The sequence below is a fragment of the Toxotes jaculatrix genome, chromosome 4, assembly GCF_017976425.1.
Source record: "Toxotes jaculatrix isolate fToxJac2 chromosome 4, fToxJac2.pri, whole genome shotgun sequence".
NCBI classification, from domain to species: Eukaryota; Metazoa; Chordata; class Actinopteri; family Toxotidae; genus Toxotes; species Toxotes jaculatrix.
The window spans coordinates 15,004,663-15,027,663 of NC_054397.1; the positions used below are offsets into that span (position 1 = coordinate 15,004,663).

Sequence of the window (23,001 nt, forward strand, 5' to 3'; positions counted from 1 at the left end):
AACACCATATAAGGGCAGGTTTTGTCTACATTTTGTAGGAACGCTTTGTGCAATCACAGTCACTAAATTCCGCCTAAAATGAAAAACTTACACCCGCCTTTTTTCTACGCTTGCCTCTGGAGAAATACAACCAAAGATCAGAAATGTGAATGAAACTGCCTTGGAAGACATCAACGTATACGAATCGCCCGCTTTCTTCACTACTTGCTCTGATTGGTCGACTGTTGCTGTTACCACAGTGACAGCGTAGTAACAGAGTTTTAACTCCACCTCTTTTACCATTTATGGAAGTACAACACCCTCTGGGCGAGCTGTGATTGGTCACCGTGTGTTCTCTCCAATGTTTGTAAATTGTAGTTTGGAGACGCCGCTGTGTAGATCTCAGCGCGCAAATGTATTTTTCTAATGTTGACAAACCCTCCTTGTTTGGACTTCTTTTAAAACTTACTGGTCTTTAGAAACAGCGGGATATAAAATCTTGGGGACGCTGTGGATTTTGACGAACCGAACAAGGTATGTGAAAAACCTCAACAGTTTGCCGTCTTTTTGATGTTAGCGGTTAGCCCGGATGCTAAGTGTTTGTGACATTCGTTTGACCAGTCTCTCCCTCGGTGAAAAGAAATCTTCTCACAAAGCTTTGTTGTTTAAACGTACGATTTGTGAAAACGACCCGATATAACATTACGCTAGCAACGTCAGATAACATGGCGTCAACGGGGAACGCTAGCTTGCGTTAGCCGGATGCTGTAGTAGCTAGTTGTAGCCGAAGTTAATCTTCCTGAATCCTGGCTTCGCTTTTGTTTTTACTGTTCGTCGTCGTTTAATTGTCATCATGAGGAGTCCGCGGTGGAGTCGCTGTGTAGTAAACTGTTGTACATCTCCCACTGAACAGGCAGGAAGAGAGAGTATAATGGTCCTTAGTCAGATGGATGCCGGTAAAGCTTTGACGGCGGCAGCAGCCAGAGGGAATACGAGTATGGTGCAGAGGATCCTGGAGGAAAGCAGAGTGCATCCTGATACTCCCAATGAATTTAGCATGACTGCGCTGCAGGTGAGGACCAGTCCCCACGTTCAAATGCTCATACATGATTCATGTTTACCGAGGTATTAACTATACAGATACATTTACTGTAGAAATACGTTAGTCCAGAGGGTTTGTCAGTCCTTTAGACGCACAGTATCCTACATATGGCTGTCTAGAATTTTCCCTGAACAGCTTCCTCTCATGAATTTGTTATATTTGCTTTGCATTAAAGCAAAGTGTATGTGTACATGCTAAAACTAAGTATTCCCAAAATCACTGTACACGATATTGCCTGTATTTGACAATAATTAAATCCTCACATTTGAGAAGCTGGATCCAGAAAATGTTTGGCATTTTACCTGATAATGGACTTAACCTATTAATTAATCATCAGATTTGGTGCTGATAAATTTTCCATTAACAGACTAATAAATTAATCCACCACTCATTTTACTTTTAGCTTTACCAAATAGAAACACCTCCTGGTATAATGCAATATAATTCAACAGCAATGTAAACTACAGCCTCCAAAATAATCATAAAATAGAATCAACTTATCTTTAAACACATAAGCACAAAAACTGTACATTATAACCATCATAAAGGTTAGTTTCACTAATATTAATGACAGTTTGTGTTTTTAATTCTTTGCCATGTCCCATTTGACAAATCTTCACGATATATGTTTAGGACTAGTATTAAACATTTAATAAGGATTTGTCTTCTCAAATCCTTTACATGAAAAGGTTAAAGAGCCTCTGTGTTTGAGAGAGTCTAGGGTCACAACCTGCTCTTTACACAGAGACATTGAATTTACTGTGTGCTTTTGCTGTCTCTTCCCTATCTCTTGCAGGTCATGATGATGGGGAACTCTAAAATTGCCAGTTTGCTGTTGGAAAAAGGAGCAGACCCCAATGTCCAGGACAAACACGGGATAGCTCCTGTTCACGATGCAGCCCGAACAGGATTTCTGGACACTCTACAGGTTCTGGTGGAATACGGTGCTTCGGTAAACATCCCTGACAAGAACGGGGCCCTGCCTATCCACATTGCCATCCGGGAAGGCCACCGGGATGTTGTGGAGTTCTTGGCACCGCGGTCCAACCTGAAGCACACCAACATCAGCGGGCAGACGGCGATAGACGTGGCCCGAGCTTTGTGCGTGCCTGATATGATTGACTTGCTTTTCGCTCACATTCATAGTTAGTCGGAAGTCTGGGTGCTGGGTGCTTTCTGGGTAACCATAACCTCACGTTTTTTGTTTTGCTTCAAACCTGGTGACTTGAATTCATTGCTGTGTAAAGGATTACTTTTTTGTTAATAGTGGCTCAGCATTAATATGTGACACAGGACATATTGTCTTGGCAGCTTATTTTCAGTGGATGGGTGGCTATATACAGTAGACACCTCTTTTGCACAGTGCAATTTAGGCACCTTATGTATCTGTTTTCCCCATTAATTGGGAGTGCACATTTGTAGATAGTTTTCCCTCAGTGTTTTGTAATTATTGCATTATTTCCATTGTGTAAGAATTGTAACAGTTGATACAATGTATGTGTTTTTTAAAATTTTACAAACTTGACATGGTGCACCCTGATTGCTTTGCATAGTTGTGTTTCTCTTAATTAGATGTACTTAGACTCTGAATTTACTCTTATTTATTGTTGGAATAGAACTTAATATTCCTGTGACTTTGTAAATAGCGACATTTATTGTGATTTGTTGAAATGTTATTTATATAAATACTTTTAAAACAAAAGTGAGATAATTCACTTTACTATTTGAAGATGAAAGCACAAAATAAAGTGTTGAACTTGAAGTTATAGTGTGGATTTTGTACAGTATACTGTAGTTAGCTACTGTGTATTTGGCAAGATAATCAGAAGAACTGATTCAAGGGGTGTAGCGACCACTGAGGGTCATTGTCGTCATCTCTTTATATTTTTCTGGGAGTTTGGGTGGTTTTATGACCTAAGGCAGACGTGTCCAAACTGTTCCACAAAGGGCCGGTGTGGCTGCAGGTTTTTGTTCCAACCAAGCAGCAGCAGCACACCAGACTTGACTCATTTAATCAACTGATCTTCTTCAGACAGTTGATTGGTCACACTGTGTGCTCTTCATTGGTTGGAACAAAACCCTGCAGCCACACCGGCCCTTTGTGGAACAGTTTGGACACCACTGACCTAAGGAGAAGCTTACATTCCATATAACATTATTGTGCAGGCAAATTCCAAAAATTTCATTATGCTGAAATAAAGTGATTGAACGTTTTTTTTCTTGATTAATTTAATTCCAGGCAGTTTGCAGAAGGCTATGAAACAGCGTTTTAATCATCATGCAGAAGACCAGCGGTTAACAGAACAGGAGAGATAACAAATTGTTAAGAACAAAATAAGAATACCTGTACTGAAGCAGAAATTAAATTAACTGATTTGGCTGACTATAGATATCTGCTAAACCACACTGACACCATGTTCCTTTCCAGTCGTAATGCTCTCCTGCTCTGCCTTAAGAAACAAATCAGGGTGGTTTGTGTACTGTTAACTGTTACACATATTTCCTCAAGTATCCAGCACTTCCCCAAGGTGACGCATCAAGGGCATTTATAATAACCGCACACTGGAATGCACTGCACAATGAAAACCCTCTCAAAGGTCACACAGATAGCTGGATTGAAACTCAACATGAATGAGGGCCCTGTTTTTTTTTTCTCTTTTTTTTAGGCTTGTAGGTAACAGCAGCACAGTTTGCTGATGTTTGTGCTCAAAGCTCTTACGGTACAATGGGTATTCTGTTGTTTTTTTTTTTTTTTCTGTGCCACGGGCCAACTTCACCAGCCGAGAAAGGAGATACAGTTCAGCTACTGTGCTGGCAGTTCTCTGTGCAGAGGCCCAGGATGTCACAGAAAAAACAAAACAAAACACAATGTTCTTATGTTTCTGTGTTGTCACAATGTCAGCACATTTAAATGCATTTGATTTAACAGGGAAATCCTAGACACTAGAATATCACTGTGATTTAAACAGTTGTGGGGAGTAAAATGTCTCAAGTACTATGCTTTCGTACAATTTTGTACTTGTACTTTACTCAAGTGTTTCCATTTTATCCTACTGTGTACTTCAACTCAGCATTTTTACTGTGTAGTTTTGTTAATTATACTTAAATAAAGGCTCTGAACACTGCAGGTCTTCTGCCACTGGGTTTAATAGTGTGCAGTCGCATGTTTTGTTTTTTACCTTCCTGTTTCAGATTTACATAGTCCCACATCTGCATAGAACTGCACAGTCCAACCACAGTATTTGACTTCTGGGCATTAAAACAACTCTAGTGGAGCTGCTCGATGTTAAATGTCTGCCTCAAGGGCACTTCAGCAGTAGCTCTTGAGTAGAAGAAAAAAAGTCATTTACTCTCCACACCCATATTTTCCCAACTAGTCTTTGGTTTTGAAACAAATCTTCCGGTCAGAAGTCTGCTTCTCTATCTTTTGTGCTACCACTCCCTCATCTTGTGTAATAAAGACACGCAACAATGAACAATATTTAAGCGCATTTTCCCACCCTAACAACAAAAACAGTCACAAAACTGTTGTAATTCGGATCGTGAGAAATACAGTCTCAGACAGACATACAGCCAGCCAGCCACTAGGTAGAGCTGCTTGACTTCACTGTGCACGCATGTGGGTGTTTTGCTAGACAAGCAAGCTCCCTATGTAAACACTGTTGTGGTTGGTTTGTTCTGCATGTTAGAGGAGAGATAAGTTAGCAAGCAGCAAAAAATAGTGGGAGTAAACAAGAAAAACCAGTGTCAGCCTACTCCTTCACGCATGTGGACAGACTTATGCAAATTCATGATGAGAACACTGACTCAAAGTATGAGTCAAGAGACTAATGAGATAACTTTTGTTCCTACTAAAGAGGAAAGACGATAACAAAGGAATGAACTGTCTAACTAAATATGTGCTGTTGGTGACAGTTTAAACATGTTCCTACGTATATTTGTGGTGTGCATTTATTATAATAGGCAGTGGAAAGTTGACAATGCCAATTGATAATGTTGACAGGAAATGGGAAGAGAGAAAGGGACATGATACAAAGACCTCTGACTATACTTGAACAGGGTCCCTTTGTCCATGGTCCACAAGCATGTACCTTACTGCTCTTTTAAAAGTTCCATCTATTATTTGATTAGTTTGAGCGACAGAAAGTTAAGTTTACCTATGCCAAAAACGTCATTGTTTCAGGTTCATCAAATCTATCAACTGGCAGCTTTTTCTTATCTCATATTGCAGTCAATTGATTCTGTTTGGACTTTGGACCTTCGGTCAAATAAAACGAGACATCTGAAGACGTCACTTTGGGCTTTAACAAATCTTCCTCCTCTGATTAGAGTCTAAGCAGAGACGTTCAGACTTCCCTCTCCCTGGACACTTCTTCCAGCTCTTCCGGGGGAACCCCGAGGCGTTCTCAGGCCAGCCGAGAGACACAGTCCCTCCAGCATGTCCTAGGCCGGTATGCAGCCGCTTCACACTTGGCTGCATACCGCCCCAGTACATGCTGAAGGTCCTGGTTTGACGAAGCCAACAGGACAACATCATCCGCAAAAAGCAGAGATGAAATCGTGATGGGATTTTTTTTCTTTACTATTGTCTTTTACGGTTGATCAATTAATCAAGAAAATAACCTGCAACTTATTTGTTGTTATTAGTTGTAGATCTATACCAGGGGTCGGCAACCCGCGGCTCCAGAGCCGCATGTGGCTCTTTCGTCCCTCTGCTGTGGCTCCCTGTGACTTTGGAAAATAAAGAATGAGTATTTAATTTAAATGTATTTTTCTTTAGTTCGTTCATTTTTAATGTACTTCTAAATTTGAAGATTATGGTGATCTTGTAACATTAAAAATAAAGCGTTTTTAATTTTTTGTCGCTCAGAATATGCGTCACAACCGCTGATGTGCGACACCAGACGGCAACATTTTCAGGTTGACAGCTGTCTGCACGCTCTAGTACGCGCAATAAAGTGATGAGGGAACAGAGAAGCACACAGCAAGTTTGGCTCGCTGCAGGTGGATAATTTAAGTTTGGAGTTTTATTTTGTAAATACGAGGAGGACTCAAATAGACTGAGTATTTCATTTGAAAGTTAGCATCAACCAAGCGTCTTTTGTTCGGAGTTCAAAATGTTTTTGTTGCATACAGAAATAAAATTTTGTGTTCTCTGTAGCAGTTCATTGATTTCATAAATGCCACACACTATAGTTTTTAAACATAGCATACAGGTCCAAAGAGACGGTCCAAATGGCTCTTTGAGAATTTTAAGTTGCCGACCCCTGGTCTATACAGTGCTCACGTGTCAGATTATATTCATTAGTTATATATTATTATATTCACTCGTACTCACTGTACTAGATGTGAAGTGCTACCTTCCTAATATGACGACACTGTAAGGAATGAAAAAACCGCAGTCCTTGTTTTGTATGAAAATTCATTTTGAAGTTAAGCTGAAGGTAATAAGAAGCTTCAACAGCAAAATCAAGCAGATATCCTCTGGTCTTGTTAGTCTGGTGTTACGTCCCCTAGGGGAAATAGGATGGCAACAGTTCAACAACAAAAGCTGAGAGCATCACAGCAGTGGACAATGCAAAATTATTAAATCCTAGTTGCTCTCACATCACAGAGGTGTTACAACAATGTGGGGGAGGATGAGTAAAATGAGGTTGTGCAAAACAAATGAAACCAATAAAACAAAACCAGGCCTAACTACCCCCTACCTCTAAAAAGCAAATCCAAACAAAAGGGCTAACTAGCTTCTCTAAATAAAAGGTGATTTAACCAAAACCAATACAGGGGGTGGCACCAACCTCTAACCTGGTGTGTTTAACAAAGGAAACTAGGCGTGTGAAATAATGTAGAGGGTACCCCAACTAACCTATTGTTCTCAACCTCCCTCCACATACCTCTTTTTAACAAACATTAAATCAAAGTTTTCTGCTTTGGCATACAGGCAGCAAGGAGAAAAGAAAGAGAGCGATACTCTACGAGCCTGGTCCTTTTATTCTAGGGTCCTGGGTGAAGGCAGTCAGTCACAGGTCAATCGCTTAGGCGGCACCTAGAGAGCAAACAGGGGAGGAGAGAAAAAACCAGGAGGAGAGAGAAGGAAAACCAGGAAAGAAAAGAACACACACAAACACTGTAGCCTGGCACGTAACACTGGAATTACCTTGTTTTGTTCCCATGGACTGTTTCTCTTTGCTGAAGCCACGCTGTATGGTCATTGTGGACAGGAAAGATGACTAGTAACTAGTAACACTTTCAATGTCATATGGACACATGAGCATTGTATTTAGACATATTAAGCTTTCTTAAAGTTCTCATTCATGCGTGTTCAAAAGAAAGTTTCATACCAACCAAGATATAAAATAGTGGTAAAATGATATAAAACATTTTATAAGTCATGGACTTTGATACCAGTTTACTATTAGTCACACTTAAAAATCTGGGATGAAATAACAAGTGGTGAGTCACAGTAGACCGTTAACAGACACTGTAACATGCTCTGTTGGGTTATATACTTAGATCTACACTTGGAAATGACAGCCTGCAGGGACTGAATCCTAACCTTTACAGAAAGTTAAACATCAGAAACCTCACATTGCGAGAGGAAGCTTTCCAATCTGATTTTCCTACTCAAATGTAAATACTGCATTAGGACAGCCAGTCCGAGTAGCACACTCCACAAGTAGGATGATTGCAGCACTTGTACATTTCAGACTGGTATGACTTCTAACTGAAGATATCACACCTAACAACTTATTGCAACCCTCTTGGAGACATGCTGTTAGTTATTTCCAGCCAAGACTTAGTCGCCCTGATGCAGTTGCATCTGTTTTGGTTAATGCTGGTAACACATTTGACTGCCACCTTCAGTGAGAAGAAGCATGGAAATGATTGACAAAGCATTGTAACATTAGGCATACAATTCTGGCTATGCACCTTTGGAACATTCCATGGTTCAGTCTCCCTCATTTGCTCTTTGTTGACAACTTTCAGCTCTCAAATCCATCTAACTCATAAAATATGAACGAGATAAAACACAGGGTTTTTATGCAGGAATGTAGCAGCGTGGGCAGGTCAGTGTATGCTCAAATATTACTGTGGTATGTCCGTAAACTGTCTGACAGGATCCCATTTTGTAGCCCTGCAAGCCAGGACACGACTGCACTGCACGATTGCACTGTGCTTCGGGCAAAATTGTGGAAATCCTGACAAAGGAATACAGGTGTGTTATGCAGAGTCTGACACAGAGAGACTGCTATGTAGAGGGAACACAGAGAGAAAGAAAAGAAAGAAAGAATGAAAAAAAAAGCAAGTGTTTGTGAGACACCAAACACGGGAGTTTCCAAATGTCTCTCCTCCAAAGGATTTCAACAGCTACTGTCCCTCTCAACCAAAACTAAAAACGCGTGACCTCCAGTCTAGCAACAGAAACTTTCCAAAGATTTTATTTCCTTGTTTCTGTGTGTTCAAAAGGCACTCTAAATTTACTTGCACCAGTTTATGATGTGCAAAATAAACATCACGTTTGTTATTTTACATCTTATCACTCAAATTCAAACTGGTCAACAGTGTTGTCTGGAAATCACATCCTGTTTTCCCTTTTTTCGTACATGATGTGTTGAAAGAAAAAAGGAGTACTACCCGTCATCACAGACATCACTGCACTCAACATATTACTCATCCAAAACGCATTTTAAAAACAGGAGTTCTGTATTCTTTCTTGCTGTAAACTATTATTTATTGTGTCCTGTTTCGCACACTAAATAGCATGTCAATTTGACCTTTATCTGATTCATCATCTCCTGCATGAATTCTGTCTTTTCTCCATTTTACAGAATATGTAAACAGAGCAATGGACACCTATTATTCTGCTACTGAAAGGCTTTTTCGTCCTCCACTTGTTTAGTGCCTGAAAGGGAGCAACGTGAGCCACCTCACTGTGAGAAATGCTTCTTCATGCTGTATGAAACCTGTTTAACTGGATACAGCACAATTAGAAATTCCTTGACTTTTGCTCTGAGAAACCCACAAAATATTCACTAGAAAAAAACTGAGTGAAAATGCTGGCCAGTGACAATTTCAAGTTCTTGTCTTTCTCACTGGTTTATTTTCGTAGAGTGCTGAGCGCTTGTCTCTTCCACACATGACAGGATTCTGACCCTGTCTTTATGATAATCTTTGTTAATCTTTACACTGATGTGTGATCTGCACCAGTAAAATCAGAAACATTAAAATCCAGTTTTGTAAAAAATAAATACAGGTATTTACAGGACACCTATCAACTTAGTATTATTTTTTTAAAGGTATTTTTGGTTGACTAATATGCTAGATTGAGAAAGGGTGAGTCCGTCAGCTCTACAAATTTAGCTGCTAGAGCGCCTGCTTCCTACATGTGATGGCAGCAGATCCAGCAGGCTCTCTTCTACTATCAACCCACTGACAGTCAGCTGGGGACAGTCCCATATCTCCAGAGGCAGAGACTCCAGACGGTTCCCTTTAATCTCCAGCCGGACCAGTTGAGCCAGGTTGGACACTCTGGAGCTAAGATACGACAGGCAGTTGTTTCCAAGAGCCAACGACTTTAGCCTTTTACAGTTGAACAGGTCCTCTGGTATCGTCTCTAAAGAGTTGAAAGCAGCGGAGAAGAACTGGAGGCTCTGCAGGATGCCCACCTCAGGAGGTAGAGAGGTGAGCTGGTTGTGGGAGACATCGAGGTGCCTGAGCTTGGTGCAATAAAACAGTCGAGAGGGAAGCTTCCTCAGCTTGTTCCAGCTAATGTCCAGCATCTCTAGGGTGTGCAGCTTACTGATATGATCGGGGATGTAAGTGATTTTGTTGTGCCACAGTCGGAGTGTCACTAAACGGCGACAGTGCTGTAAGCTCAGAATCTCCTCCACAGTGGTTAGTTTGTTGTCCTTCAGGTCCAACTCCTGCAGATTGCTCAGGCTGAACACAGCACTTGGGATGCGCTCCAACTCACAGCCCACTAACTCCAGCGACACTAGGTTCGTTAACTTTTTCAGGCTGCTAAATGCTTGGAGCCTGACACCTTCGTTATGAATGCACAACTTCTGCAGCTGCAATGCTACATCCCCTACACTGGGTGGGATCTTTGTAAGGTTTGAGCGGAGACTGAGGACTCTCAGAGCTCTAAGGTCTCGGAGTGAGTCCAGAGTGGCACTTCTGGACACCTCATTGGTTAAAGGACCACTCAGATGTAACTCCTCCAGGCATTGCAGGGAGTACATCCACATAGGCACCTCGTCTAAACTTTGAAAAGCCAGACGAAGGACCTTTAAATGCTCTTTGAGGTGATTCAGGGCAGGCAGCTGGAGCTTTGCAGGGCTGTAGATCAGCGATAACTCCCGAAGAGAGTCTAGCTTTGCCACACTAGCTGGGATGATGACATTTTTAACTTGGTCCAGTTTAAGTGATTCCAGTTCAGAAATCTCAAAGACTGTGTCAGGAAGTCCTGATAACATTAACAGGTGGAGCTCCAACTGGTTACTTGTATTCCTGCTAAGACGAGTGCGCAGCTTTTTGGCAGTCCACTCATAGTTGAGGTTGAGCTGATAGAGACGACTCTCACTGACCTCAGAAAGAAAGACAGCAAATCTTTTAGAGAAAAGGGCATCATACTGGTCCACAAGATGAAGGAGGAATGCAAAATCGTTCTTAACGTCTGGTATGTCGTTAATACCTGTTTCTAGTCTGACCTGCTCAAAGGAATACTCCTTCAGAGGCCGATGAAAAAGCCAGTAGAGGGAGTAGATGCATAAAAGTCCATACACTCCCACAAAGCAGATGTAGCAGTAGGCAAGCTTGGAGAAAAGATGGGCTTTGTTGTGGTTACAGCAGTAGATATCAAAACCAGTCAGCTCAGGAGGAACATAACAGCGCACTACTATTTCAATGTTCGGTACCAACACTGAAGTGTAGATAATGATTATAAGGAACTTGAAAACCTTCAGTGCTGTTTGTAGCACATGCATGAGATATAAAATGTCTGCCTCTTCTACGTGTGTTCTGAACTTCTTCACCTTTTCAAATAGAGCTTTTGCCTGTTCTCCTTCCTTTTTATCCAAGACAGAGGGAGCTGCCTGAGACTCCGGGCATATTTTTTCTGAATTAGACTTGACAGAAGAGGAACGAAGAAGCCCCGCAGTCTCTTCCTCATCTGCTCGCCGCTCTGTGGAATCCTTTGAGATGGTATTCCTCCTCCAGCTGACCAGTTTCTCCTCTCTTCTCTCCTCAGAAACTTCGCTCAGGGCCCTCGTGGTCCAGGGCGAATCAAAACACTTCCCAAGGATGGTCACAAAAAGGTCAATTTTAGAAGATGTCCCGGGGAACTTGAACCAGAAGCTGCTCGCTACCATGAAGATGATCGTGTGGATCACAACGAGGTATGGGAAGTACTTTGCATACCAGTGGACAAACCTCTCATAGCAATAGTGGTTGACAAACACGTATTGGTGGATGTCGAGATTGTTCTTGCGTCCAAACACCTCCTCGATGATGGGGCTCACAGGCTTGACCAGTGTGTGTTGTGATGTCTCATTTTCCCTGTAGGTCCGGATGTGGCTGCAGTCGATTGCCTCTGGTGTCGGGCTGGTGAAGTGACTGGGCAGGCACGCAATCTTGTCTTGGGTGAGCTGTGGAGAATGGATGCACAAATGAATTAAAAGGTGATGCATCTGATTTAATTAATAACATATATTATTTATCAGGTTTCTAAAAAAAAAAAAAAAAAAAAATTAATGTTGAGTAAATATAAAAAAAATCTACTCAAAAAGTTACAAATCCTTTCAACATTTTTAATGTGTATTTGAACTGCTATGCTAACAGGAGACAAATTAGAGATAAGGAGACTTCTGGCTCTGGATGGAAATCTGGAAAATCTGTGCCAACGAATATTGAGTATTTATTGAAGGAGTATTTATTTTTTTAGTAAACTATCCAAACAACTATTGAATGGACTGGGATGATGACAGGTTTAAAGAGTGCCCAAATGATGAATTCTAATGACTTTGATTCCCTGACTTCTCATCTAGCACCACCAGCAGGTCAACGTTTTCACTTATATATCTCTACACTTACTTGACAGATTGGCCCAAAAATTGGTGCAGACATTCATTGCAGCGACTTCGCAGTCGTAAGAGTCGCTGAGAGACAGAAGGATGAGCCCTATTGTCTGACGCGCTGACAATAGTCCACTGAGACCTCAAACCTAAATTTAACAGTTTATTAACAAACAAAAGATAATTCTCATGATAACGTGCTCCAAAATATAACCAAAAATAATCTCAGTGATTAAAGAAAATTAGCAGTCAACAAAAAATACGGCGTCCCACCTGCTCTCTCTCTCTCTCTCTCTCAAACAAAAAAAAAAGACCAACAGGTGATATCAACTAATATACACGCCCATAATCATGTGACCTGCTAACCCCCCAATCAACATGATCACATAAACAATATCCTAATAAGCAAAAAAAACAAACAAACAATATCCCTTAACCTTACTACTAATAGAAAAAATACATAATACATTCATGGGTCCTACATACCAGCCCCTAATTATTAGGCCATCATACATAATAATTACCCACATTTATATTAATAGGAGACATGATTCGCTAAAAGTTCAACATTCAAAGTCCACAATTCACATTTTGTCCTCTTTCTTCTTAAGTCATAAGTCAATAAAATCAAATGTCTGTGACAGTCACAGTCCCTTTTAGCCATCATTCTGTGCCATGAATGTCAAACTAAAAATCAAGATGGAAATCAAAATATCAGTGTGTAGCAACTGCTGCTCCTCCAGCTTCAGCTTCCTGTACTAGGTAGATCTTTGTTATTGGTTGGTCAAGGCAACTGCTCTTTGTTTTAATCCGCACCTGACGCACAAATCCTCTTCTGTTTGGAAAAGTTTGTAGAACTCTCTCCATGATCCAGGAATTTCGAGGTGCTGTGTTGTCCATGACAAGCACAATATCCCCTGGGATAATGTTCCGCTTCACTCCAGACCATCTCTGACACTCCTGCAGCTGAGGTAAGTATTCTTTTACCCATCTTTTCAAGAATAACTGACATGTATTGCACCTGCTTCCATCATCGCCGAGCAAACACATCAGCCTCCTAAAAGTCTCTGGTGGTAAAGATGTTTTCAGCAGCAGCAGATGGTTTGGTGTTAGTGCTTCCAGGTCATTTGGATCTGTGGAAGCTTTGGTAATTGGCCAGCTGTTGATGATGGATTCCACTTCACATAGAACAGTGTGAAGACCTTCTTCATCTAGATGTTGAACATTCAGAGTGGAATTCAGAACTTTCCGCACAGATCTGATTACCTTCTCCCAAGGTCCTCCATGATGTGAGCCAGCTGGAGGGTTAAAACTCCATTTGATTCCCTTCTGAAGAAGTACACCAGGAGTTTTTCCTTGCCACTGTCGCTTTAAGTGCTTGCTCTGGGGTCAGGCTCTGGGTTTCTGTACAGCACTTTGAGACAATTTTAATTGTGGAAGGCGGTATATAAATAAAATTGAATTGAATTCATCTGTGACTGATTCCACTGCTCAATGGCTGTTCTCAACTCACGCTCTGCTCCTACGAAGTTCATCCCATTATCAGAGCGCAGTTCCAGGACTTGGCCCCTTGTTATAAAGCGTCTGAGTGCATTTATGAAAGAGTCAGTATCCAGTGAAGACGCCACCTCTATGTGAATTGCACGTATGGCCAGGTAGGTAAAGATCACACCATACCTCTTCACTACACTCCTTCTGCTCTTGACTTCAAACGGTCCAAAGTAATCTACTCCAACCAGAGTAAATGGGGGTTCATCCGGAGTAACTCTCTCAACAGGCAGGTCTGCCATCTGCTGGTACACTGGCTGAGCATTCAGTCTTCAACAGACAACACACTTGGACAAAACTCTCCTTATGGCTGTGCTGGCACCAATGATCTAATACTTCTCCCTCAGTTTGGATAACGTGTTTACAACCACCATGCCCCACTTCACGATGAATATGCCTTAGAAGAATGTCTGAGATATGGAAATCATTTGCCAGTATCAAGGGATGTTTAGCCTCTGCTGGCATAGCTGACCTGCTCAGTTGACCACCAACCCTCAGAACACCATCTTCCACTAGTGGGCAGAGTTTATAAATGTGGCTGCAACCTTTCACAGCTTTGCCACTTTGCAGCCTGGCGAGTTCTTCTGGGAACCTCTTCCTCTGACAGAACCTTATAATTTCCAGCTCAACCTTCTCCAGCTCTTCCACTGACAGACAACTTCAAACTTTCTCTCCTTTGACAGTGTCCATATCCTTCTCCAACAAACATCTTTCCTGCAAATCCAGACCAGACTGTGTCAAATCCATCCTTAACTTTCTCCTCTTCTGGCAATGAGCCAAGAGCCACTTCTGAAATCTCAAGATCCAAGGAACAGATTTCCTCAAGCCAGTCCAAGACAAGAAGTAATTGATCATTTGACTCACAGCATCAACCTTCTCTGGAACTTGTACAACATTCACTGCCATAGTTTTCTTGACCTCCGGGTCTTCCGCTGGAAGTTCACAATCATCAGGATTAACAGGCCACACACTCTCAGGTTGAATGAGAAACTGGGGACCTGACACCCATGTCACATTCTTCAGAAATACATCCAATTTCAAACCTCTGGAGGCCACATCAGCTGGATTACGTGCAGTGTCTACATACCTCCACTGAGAAACCTGTGAAACCCTGAGAATTTCTGAGACTCGGTTGGCAACAAAGATTTTGAACCTGGAGGTCTCATTCCTGAGGTAGTTAAGTAGAGAGGCACTGTCTGTCCAAAACACTGAATCCTGAAGATCCATGTGTAACTCTCTCCTCCACAAGACATCAAGGTGACTTGCCATGGTGGCAGTGATGAGCTCCATTCGAGGGATTGTCACAGACTTACACAGCCATCCTAGCCTTCCCCATGACAAAAGCACTATGCTCTTGTGAATGTGCATTATGCAACAGTAGGTAAGTCACTACTCCACAGCTATCTTTACTTGCATCGCAGAAATGGTGCAGCTGTGCCCTTGTTGTTTCTCCAAAGTCTGAGGGCTTCAGACATTTCATGACTTTAAAGTCCTCCAAGCGACACAGTTTATACACCCAACTCATCCACCTTTCAGCCACTGAATCAGGTATGATGTCATCCCAGCCGAGAGCTCTCCTGCATAGATCCCTTAGTATTTTCTTAGCTGACAACACAACAGGGCTCAGGATTCCAAGAGGATCGTAGATGGAGCTAACAGTTGAGAGAATTCCTCTCCTGGTGAGTGGTCTGTCCTTGATCACAATCTTGAACCTGAAGGCATGACTGAATACACCATTCCACCCCAAGCACTATCTCCACAGATGTGATGTTCAGGTATCACAGCCATGACCCCATATCTGTTGCTTATCCATTTTGTAAGCTGGAAACCACCTTTTGCACAGATGGAGACAAGGTGATAGAGAGATACTGCCTTTTCCTCCGAAGCCACTGACACCAGACAGTCATTAATGTAAAAGCAATGAAGAACCATCTCCACCACCTCTTGACTGAACTGTCTTTTATCTTCTGCACATTTCCTAAGAGCAAAATTGGCACAGCTGGGAGAGGAAGTTTCTCCAAAGATTTGCACCAGCATCCTGAAGTCAGTGAGATCTTGATTTAAATCGCCATTAGGTCACCAGAGAAACCTCAACAGATCTGCATCTCCTGCTGGTACTTTAACCTGGTGAAACATGGATTCAACATCTGCCAATGATCACCACTGGTTCCTTCCTGAATCGGGTTACCACTCCAATTAGCAAGCTGGTCAGATCAGGTCCTTGTAGAAGCTGAGCATTGAGATATGTTCCTTTGAAACTCACTCCACAATCAAAGACAACTCTGATCTTCCCTTTTGTCGGATGGTAGACACCATGGTGCGGGATATACCAGATTTTACCATTGCAGCGTTCCAGCTCCTCCTCAGCCACCCTCTCTGCATAACCTTTCGTGACCAGATCATTCATGAAGGCTACGTAGTCTGCATGGAATGCTGAGTCTCTCTGCAGCCTCCTCTTTAAGTATGAAGCACGGTGCTCAACAATTTACCTGTTGTTTGGCATTTTGAGTTCCATGTTTCTTAATGGTAAACTAATCTGGTTATGACCATTCACAATTTTTGCTGAGTTTGTGACCAGTTCAACAGACTTTTGATCCTCTCTTGATGTTCCAGATTGTTCATCCACACTGCATTCAGGGAAATCCATTTTGAACTGCTGCAGTCAAAGTTCCTCCAAATTCACAACTGAAACTCTGTTTACCAATAACTGTGGTTGCTCACAATCCAGTGCTCCCTCACTTTCCACTTTTGGAGGTCCATTCACAGTCCAGCCCAGCATTGTCCTGATTGCATAAGGTCCACCATTTACACTGCGAATGACCTCCAATGGTTCCAAAGCCTCTGGAACATTAGTCCCAATCAGCAGCTCAACATCTGCATCTATCTCAGGCAGATGCACAGATCTCAAATGAGGCCATCCATGAAGATCCCTTTCTGTTGGAATATTCCTCCTGTGGACAGGCATACGCTCCTGAGCATAAGTCTTGGGCAGTTCACAAAAGTTGTCACCTTCTAAACTTGCAACCTCCAGGCCTGAAACAATGTGGCTTCTTACAACTTTCTCTTGGCACATAGTCCGCAAGAGAATGTGTGACCTCTTTCCTGTGAGGCCTAGTTTGCACATCAGTGCCTCAGTGCAGAAAACTGCTGTACTTCCTTGATCCAGAAACGCATATGTGTTGATGATCATGCTGCCTTTCATGGACTTAACCTGCACAGGAACAATAGGGAGTTTACAATCATTATCACCAGCCCCGGTGAGCCCACTTGACACCAAGGTGCTGTCCACTACCACCTCTGGTTCCATTTTGGCTTGACTGGAGTTATTTTCCTTTTCCTTTGGAGGAATGTGAAGTATGCTTGGATGTTGGAGACCACATTTTACACAGGAATCCGTTTTCTGCAATCTTTTCTGATGTGTCCAATACACAAACAGCCAAAACAGACACCCTTTTCTCTTAAGAAGCTTATCTTCTGTTTGTGGGTTCTTTTCTCCAACTGGGGGCACGAATCCAAAATGTGTCCTCCTCCACAGCAAAGACATGTCCTCCTAGCTGTATTTGCTGGTTGAATTTGCTCCTTTCCTTTAATCCCTGGTTGTGTCTTATTCTCCATAGAAGCCACAGTGGTGGCAAAACTTGTTCCTTTGGCTCCAGAACGAGATTGTGATTTTAATTTGTTCATGCCTTTATTACTTGTCACTGAGGGAGCATCCTGTATGTTCCCAAAGACTGGATCAGTTAAAATTCTCACTTGTCTTTCAATAAAATCAGTGATGTCACTGAATGTAGCTCTCTGGTTGCGTCTCTCTTGCAGTTCACAGGCTACAGTTCTCCATTTGTCTCTGAACTTGTAAGGCAATTTCCTTATAATGGTAAGCATGTTGGCACGCAGATCAAGGTCATGCAGATATTCAACTCCTTCCATGGCATGAGAACAGCCTCTAAGGAAAAGGCTGTAGTCCTGGAGAGCCTTTATGTCTTCTGTCTTAACAGCAGGCCATGAAAGAGCCCTTTCCATGTATGCAGAAGCAACTTTCTGTGCATTTCCAAAGTGCTCACATAACAAAGCTTTAGCTTTGACATAGCCTCTTTCTGGGTCAAAGTGTTGGCAACTTCTCACCAGTTCCTCAGGGTGACCCCTAGTGAACTGTTCCAAGAAATAGAGTCTGTCACTGCAGTTCTCTGTATTTCTCTCCACACCATTCTTAATAAATTTTTAATAAATAAATTCTTAATAAATTTTTAATTTTAATAAAAGCATGATATTTTAATGGATCCCCATCAAAAACTAGGATTTCTCTTTTTGGTAATGATGAGAGGCATTGCTGTTTCATTAAGAGTGAAGTTATTTCATTTTGCTTTCTCATGATTCCCAGCATATTGTCTTGATGGTCATCTGTTGACCCAAATCCTGCATTCAAAGTGTAACCATATTGAGTTTCTGTGAAATCATTTGCCTGGTGATTCACTGAATGATGTTTGGGTGCCTTAATTGACACAGGCTCATACTGAGTGAATGAAGGTGCAGTTTTCTCTGGATGCAGGCAGTCATGTTTAGCTTCCCTTTGTTTCACTGACATTTGAGGAATAAAGGAATTTGCATTAGCATTAAGAGCTTTTGGTTTTCCTTTTCCCAAATACGAGTTCATTCGATCTGAACCCCTTGTGGAACTCTTTCCACTAGGGATACTCTAAGACCTTAACACATTTAATTTTGCCATATGTGCTGCAATGTCTTCATCCATTTGAAGCTGCTCCTTTTTCCTTTTCACACATTCCTCCTGTTCCTCCAGTTCATGTTTATCTTATAACAGTTTCTGTCTTGCTATTAATGCTGCCAAGTCAGCCTCGGCCTTCAGACGTGCAGAAGAAGCAGTAGAAACAGCAGACTTTCTTCCAGTAGAAGAGTTTTTGCTTCCCACATTTGCAACACTGTCATTTGGTTTTACGTCATCTTGCATGTCCTCTGTACTGAGTATTGATGCAGCCTGAATTGGAACTTGAGGTTCATCCACTGTTGGGCATTGAAGCACCTCCTCAGTTATTGCAGCTGGATCAGATTGAGGTGGATTGAGGATGTTGTTGTGATTCCCCTGTTTCACTCAGCCAGTTCATAACATCCTCTTTAAATGTGTTGCTGTATTTCATGATGCTGGAAAACCATTCATGTTATCTATTTTGTTCATCCTCCATGAGCAAAGGAATCAAAACTTCATGTGACACAGTAGCATTTTCACAAAGTTGTTTTAAGTTTTCAAAATGGGACTGAAAATGTGAAACATTTCCTTTGTTTTCATAAGAGACTTCATTTCTGGTATGAGTGCTTTCATTTTATTCAGAATGATTTTGCGTTTATGTTTAAGTTTTTCGATTTTATTTGCCCAGGCTTTGGCTGTGAGTTTGCTTTGTCTTTTCCCCACACTCCATTTCAGCAGGATTTAATTCACTCATTTTCCTTGATCTCCTTTTGACTGTTTCTCAGCATATGCATTTAAAATACATCCATTCCGCAACTTGCAACGTCAGCATTTATTTACACGTTTCCTCTTTTAATTTCCGTTTGATTTTCAACCACTGTATTGTTTGTGCATTTAAAAACACGTCCACTGACAAAAGCTAAATTTATCTAACACATCAACTCATCCACTTTGAACGTAGCAGCGGAGCAGCATCAACTTCGGAGACAGAGCGCAGATACATATTTACAGCTCGAAGATAATTTCAACATCGCAATACATTGCGCCGAAGAATCCAATCCTCTAACAACCAGACAATCGTTCCCAATGAACAATCTGCAGTCAATATACAAGCCGCTATCCTTCCATCAACCAGACAAACGTTCCCAATGAACAGTCAGCAGTCAACATACAGGCCGCAATCCCTCTCAATTGATACGCGGCCTCCACGCGCACATCCACAGGTGAGCTCACCTGGCAGTAGTTCGCTTTGACAGCGGCTCCTTAAACTTCACTTTCACAACCAGCGCCTACCTCCATACTTTGTCCCCGATGTCTGTATTTCATCCTCTTCCTCTTTTGGTCCTCTTGATTTCGGCTCCGTCAGATTAATGCCTTTTTTTGTTGGGCCCTATTGTCTGACGCGCTACAAAAAAAAGTCCACTGAGACTTCGAACCTAAATTTAACAGCTTATTAACAAACAAAAGATAATCAACTCATGATAACGTGCTCCAAAATATAACCAAAAATAACCTCAGTGATCAAAGAAAATTAGCGGTCAACAAAAAATACGGCGTCCCACCCGCTTCCTCTCTCTCTCAAACAAAAAAACCAGACCAACAGGTGATATCAACTAATATACACGCCCATAATCATGTGACCCGCTAACCCCCCAATCAACATGATCACATAAACAATATCCTAATAAACAAAAAACAAACAAACAATATCCCTTAACCTTACTACTATTGGGAAAAAATACATAATACATTCATGGCTCCTACATTCATGGTTCCCGGATAATGACAAAAACATTATCATACAGATTACTTTTTTTTTTAAAATAACGTAATTCAATGCTTTTTAAGTCTTTTCAAGATCAACAGAAAACCCTGTAAGTCAATTTGTTAAGCAAACAACTGCATCTGTCTTATATTGTTAATGTTAATCGCACTCCCACCTCACTTTAGTGTAGTCTGTGTGTTTTCTGTAAGCAACAGTTTAAACTTCTGATCCAGTAGAACCCGTAGTGCCTGTAGATGATGTAGGGATTTAGACAGCTGTCCTTAGGGTGCAATTTACTGGTCTTCTTTTAGATGTTTCCTCTGCACTAGTCCTCTGTTCTCAGCATGTGTGTCTCAGTAAAGTTACACTAATTAGGACCCTGGACTGTTCCTACTTTTGTTTTTGTTTTTTTTGTTTTTTTTGTTTTTTTTATTGAAGCAACACCTACACCTTTCTCATCGAGAGACAGCATGTTAACAAAACAAGAAGACAAAAAGCAGAACTTACTCTCAGTGGTTATTATCATATATATAATACCGTTGCTTTTCTTCTGTGCTATTTTAATATGACACAGAAACAATAATCAGGCGGTGAGAGACACATTAAGAAGCAAGTTAGTGATCTGAATCTGCAGTAAGTGGGTCAGGAGAGACAAGTTAGTTCATTTACACTGTGTTTTCACTTGACTTGGAGGTCAGATAATGTAGGAATTGCTGTGGCATGTGGCATAAGACAGAGAGGAGGGTGTTTGGGAACAAAATATTCCCCAGAAGTTATTCTGACATGCCACAATAAATACAAATGATGCAAATATTGCATCAGACAGGTTAGGGTTGTATTAGGTTAGTAATGGTTATGTTATTAAATAGGCTAACGGTTAAGGATTTTAAGAGCATATGATTACAAAGTGGCTGGTTTGTAGGCGCCTCACCTGCAAGGTGCACCCAAAGACTCCAATCATTAGCATGGCAACGCACAGGTACTCTGAGAACACATCCCACCACGGTTTCAGGACCCGATACTTTGAGTTCTGCTCTGTGCCGAGGTTTCTGAATTCACCCACAGGGATCATCCTGGCTGCTGCTCCACACTGATGAAAGAAATGAGTGGCTGTGAACAATGAGGCTAAAATAGGCTTTCAACACAGTGCAGCCACTGGAGAACATCTTGTCAAAGGTTTTAAAGCCATATGACACAAAATGACACATGATTTACTCACATATAATATGTTTTCAGGAGTGAATCTCTGGGTTCATTATGTAGATAGTGACTAAAAGCTTCAGGTATCAATGGCCTTGAGTGAATGGAGAGCCTGCTCCTGTGTGGAAGGTGGGTCCAAAGTGGATAAACTAGTTTGACAGCAAAGTCTAACAAAAAGTAACTCTGCAGGGTTGAGGTAATCTTTAAGGTATTTTCCTGATAATTGTGAAGAGATTTCTCCATAAATGTTCAACCCCCTTAAAAACACCACTGATCCAAATGAGCCTTTTTAATTTCTGGTGTAAAGCGTTCAGACGTGACACTTAACACGAGTCAACGAATAAGACAAACTGCTGTAAACTTTCAGTGGGATTTTAATCATCTTTCTTAACGATTCTACGTCCTTTTGATTAAAACCATACATTTTAACATCACACCGTTAAGGGTACTACACGACTTTCTGTAAAACCTTTACAGTCAAAGTTCAAACTACCGTCCATTAACTTATTTGTTTTGAAAATACTCTTAAATGTGTGTCTAAAGTATAAGCACATACGGCGCAGTAAACAAATTTGTGGTATTCAGCTTTAACCAGGTGAATTTAACTTACCTGCGCCAGAAGAGGATCCACTGGTGTCCGGTGAGGATCGGGATCGGGACTCTGTTTTTCATGGTTAAAGACGACCGCACCGGTGTCAAGTTACAGAGAAACAACACAACGCATCCGGACGGGATTTTCAAAATAAACAGATACACTCTCGCAACAACCCAGTTCAGCACTTTTGATCGCTAACTTTACAAACGATGAGACTTCATAGGGCCTGCTGTAGATTATAGGGACCTCTGTGTTGAATTAATAAAGTTTTAATCACTAAATCGCTCTACTATTCTGAGCTGCAACTTCCACTCTGTTGTCCAAATATAAGGTTTCCTTTGTGAGAAATGAACAGTCCTGACATGACACACTAATATCTTGAGATATATTACAGACATAAAAAAAAGGAGATTTTTACTTTCTTGCATACTGAATCCCAACCATTAAACTATATTACCAGTTGCCTGTTGAGGGTCTAATGGTCGAGGTATCCTGTAATCCTGTTATTAGGTGGGTTAGACCTGGTGAATTTTGAAATGTGGATTTACAACGGTAGTTGACTTGTGGAATTCACAGCAAATCATCTGCCTTAAATGCATTAAATGATGACAATCCTTTTTCTTATAGGCTCGGATGTTACTGCAGCTCAGTCAGTTTTCCTTTGTTGAGGGCCGCTGCAGTTCTCCTAAGATTGGCAGGATTAGGCCTTGATACGCTCGTAAGTCCACATAATCAGGGAAGTTTTCCTCTTGGATAATATAATAATGGTCTATCTCATCCACCTGCCAGGCTCAGTGAGGAAATGAGATGAGATGTGTTGGCAGCCATCTTGGGTGGTCGATTAATGGCACACTAGACTGAATGAAAGAGTAGAAACCAAAGAAAAAATGTGACTTGGCTTGTTGGTATCTATAGTCTAATTTAAACCTGGTAGCAATGACTTGTTTATGTCAAATATGCAAGGAACAGGTACGTTTTGTTCAGTATTAAAGATCTACAGCTCCCTCCAGTGGCCAAGGCGGCTGTGAAAACCTGCACAAA

At 41.4% G+C, this 23,001-nt stretch overlaps 2 protein-coding genes across 4 annotated transcripts; one reads left to right on the forward strand and one right to left on the reverse strand.

Annotated features, from left to right (window-relative positions):
* The first annotated feature begins 94 nt into the window (after positions 1-94).
* cdkn2d (cyclin-dependent kinase inhibitor 2D (p19, inhibits CDK4)) lies at positions 95-3,019 on the forward strand. The gene is made up of 3 exons (XM_041037012.1): positions 95-513; positions 893-1,051; positions 1,878-3,019. The coding sequence occupies exons 2-3, from the start codon at positions 911-913 to the stop codon at positions 2,229-2,231; spliced, it is 495 nt and encodes a 164-aa protein (XP_040892946.1). The 5' UTR covers positions 95-513; positions 893-910; the 3' UTR covers positions 2,232-3,019.
* Positions 3,020-5,887: 2,868 nt separating this feature from the next.
* On the reverse strand, positions 5,888-22,029 carry si:zfos-323e3.4 (volume-regulated anion channel subunit LRRC8C). Of its 3 annotated transcripts, XM_041036630.1 has the most exons (4): positions 21,976-22,018; positions 21,385-21,483; positions 21,097-21,255; positions 5,888-11,727 (listed from the first exon to the last, which is right to left on the reverse strand). In XM_041036630.1, exons 3-4 carry the CDS (start codon positions 21,235-21,237, stop codon positions 9,439-9,441), a joined length of 2,430 nt encoding a protein of 809 aa, XP_040892564.1. In that variant the 5' UTR covers positions 21,238-21,255; positions 21,385-21,483; positions 21,976-22,018; the 3' UTR covers positions 5,888-9,438. The 3 variants fall into 3 exon arrangements, with proteins under 3 accessions (XP_040892564.1, XP_040892565.1, XP_040892566.1); XM_041036631.1 differs by lacking the exon at positions 21,385-21,483 and having other exon boundaries at positions 21,976-22,029; XM_041036632.1 differs by lacking the exons at positions 21,097-21,255; positions 21,385-21,483; positions 21,976-22,018 and adding an exon at positions 12,173-12,301.
* Positions 22,030-23,001: the final 972 nt, after the last annotated feature.

Coding starts and splice junctions, on each gene's coding strand:
- cdkn2d (XM_041037012.1), top strand. CDS start 911: ATGGTCCTTAGTCAGATGGATGCCGGTAAAGCTTTGACGGCGGCAGCA. Junction 1,052..1,877: donor TTAGCATGACTGCGCTGCAG/GTGAGGACCAGT, acceptor TATCTCTTGCAG/GTCATGATGATGGGGAACTC.
- si:zfos-323e3.4 (XM_041036631.1), bottom strand. CDS start 21,237: ATGATCCCTGTGGGTGAATTCAGAAACCTCGGCACAGAGCAGAACTCA. Junction 11,728..21,096: donor TCTTTGGGTGCACCTTGCAG/GTGAGGCGCCTA, acceptor CATTCTCCACAG/CTCACCCAAGACAAGATTGC.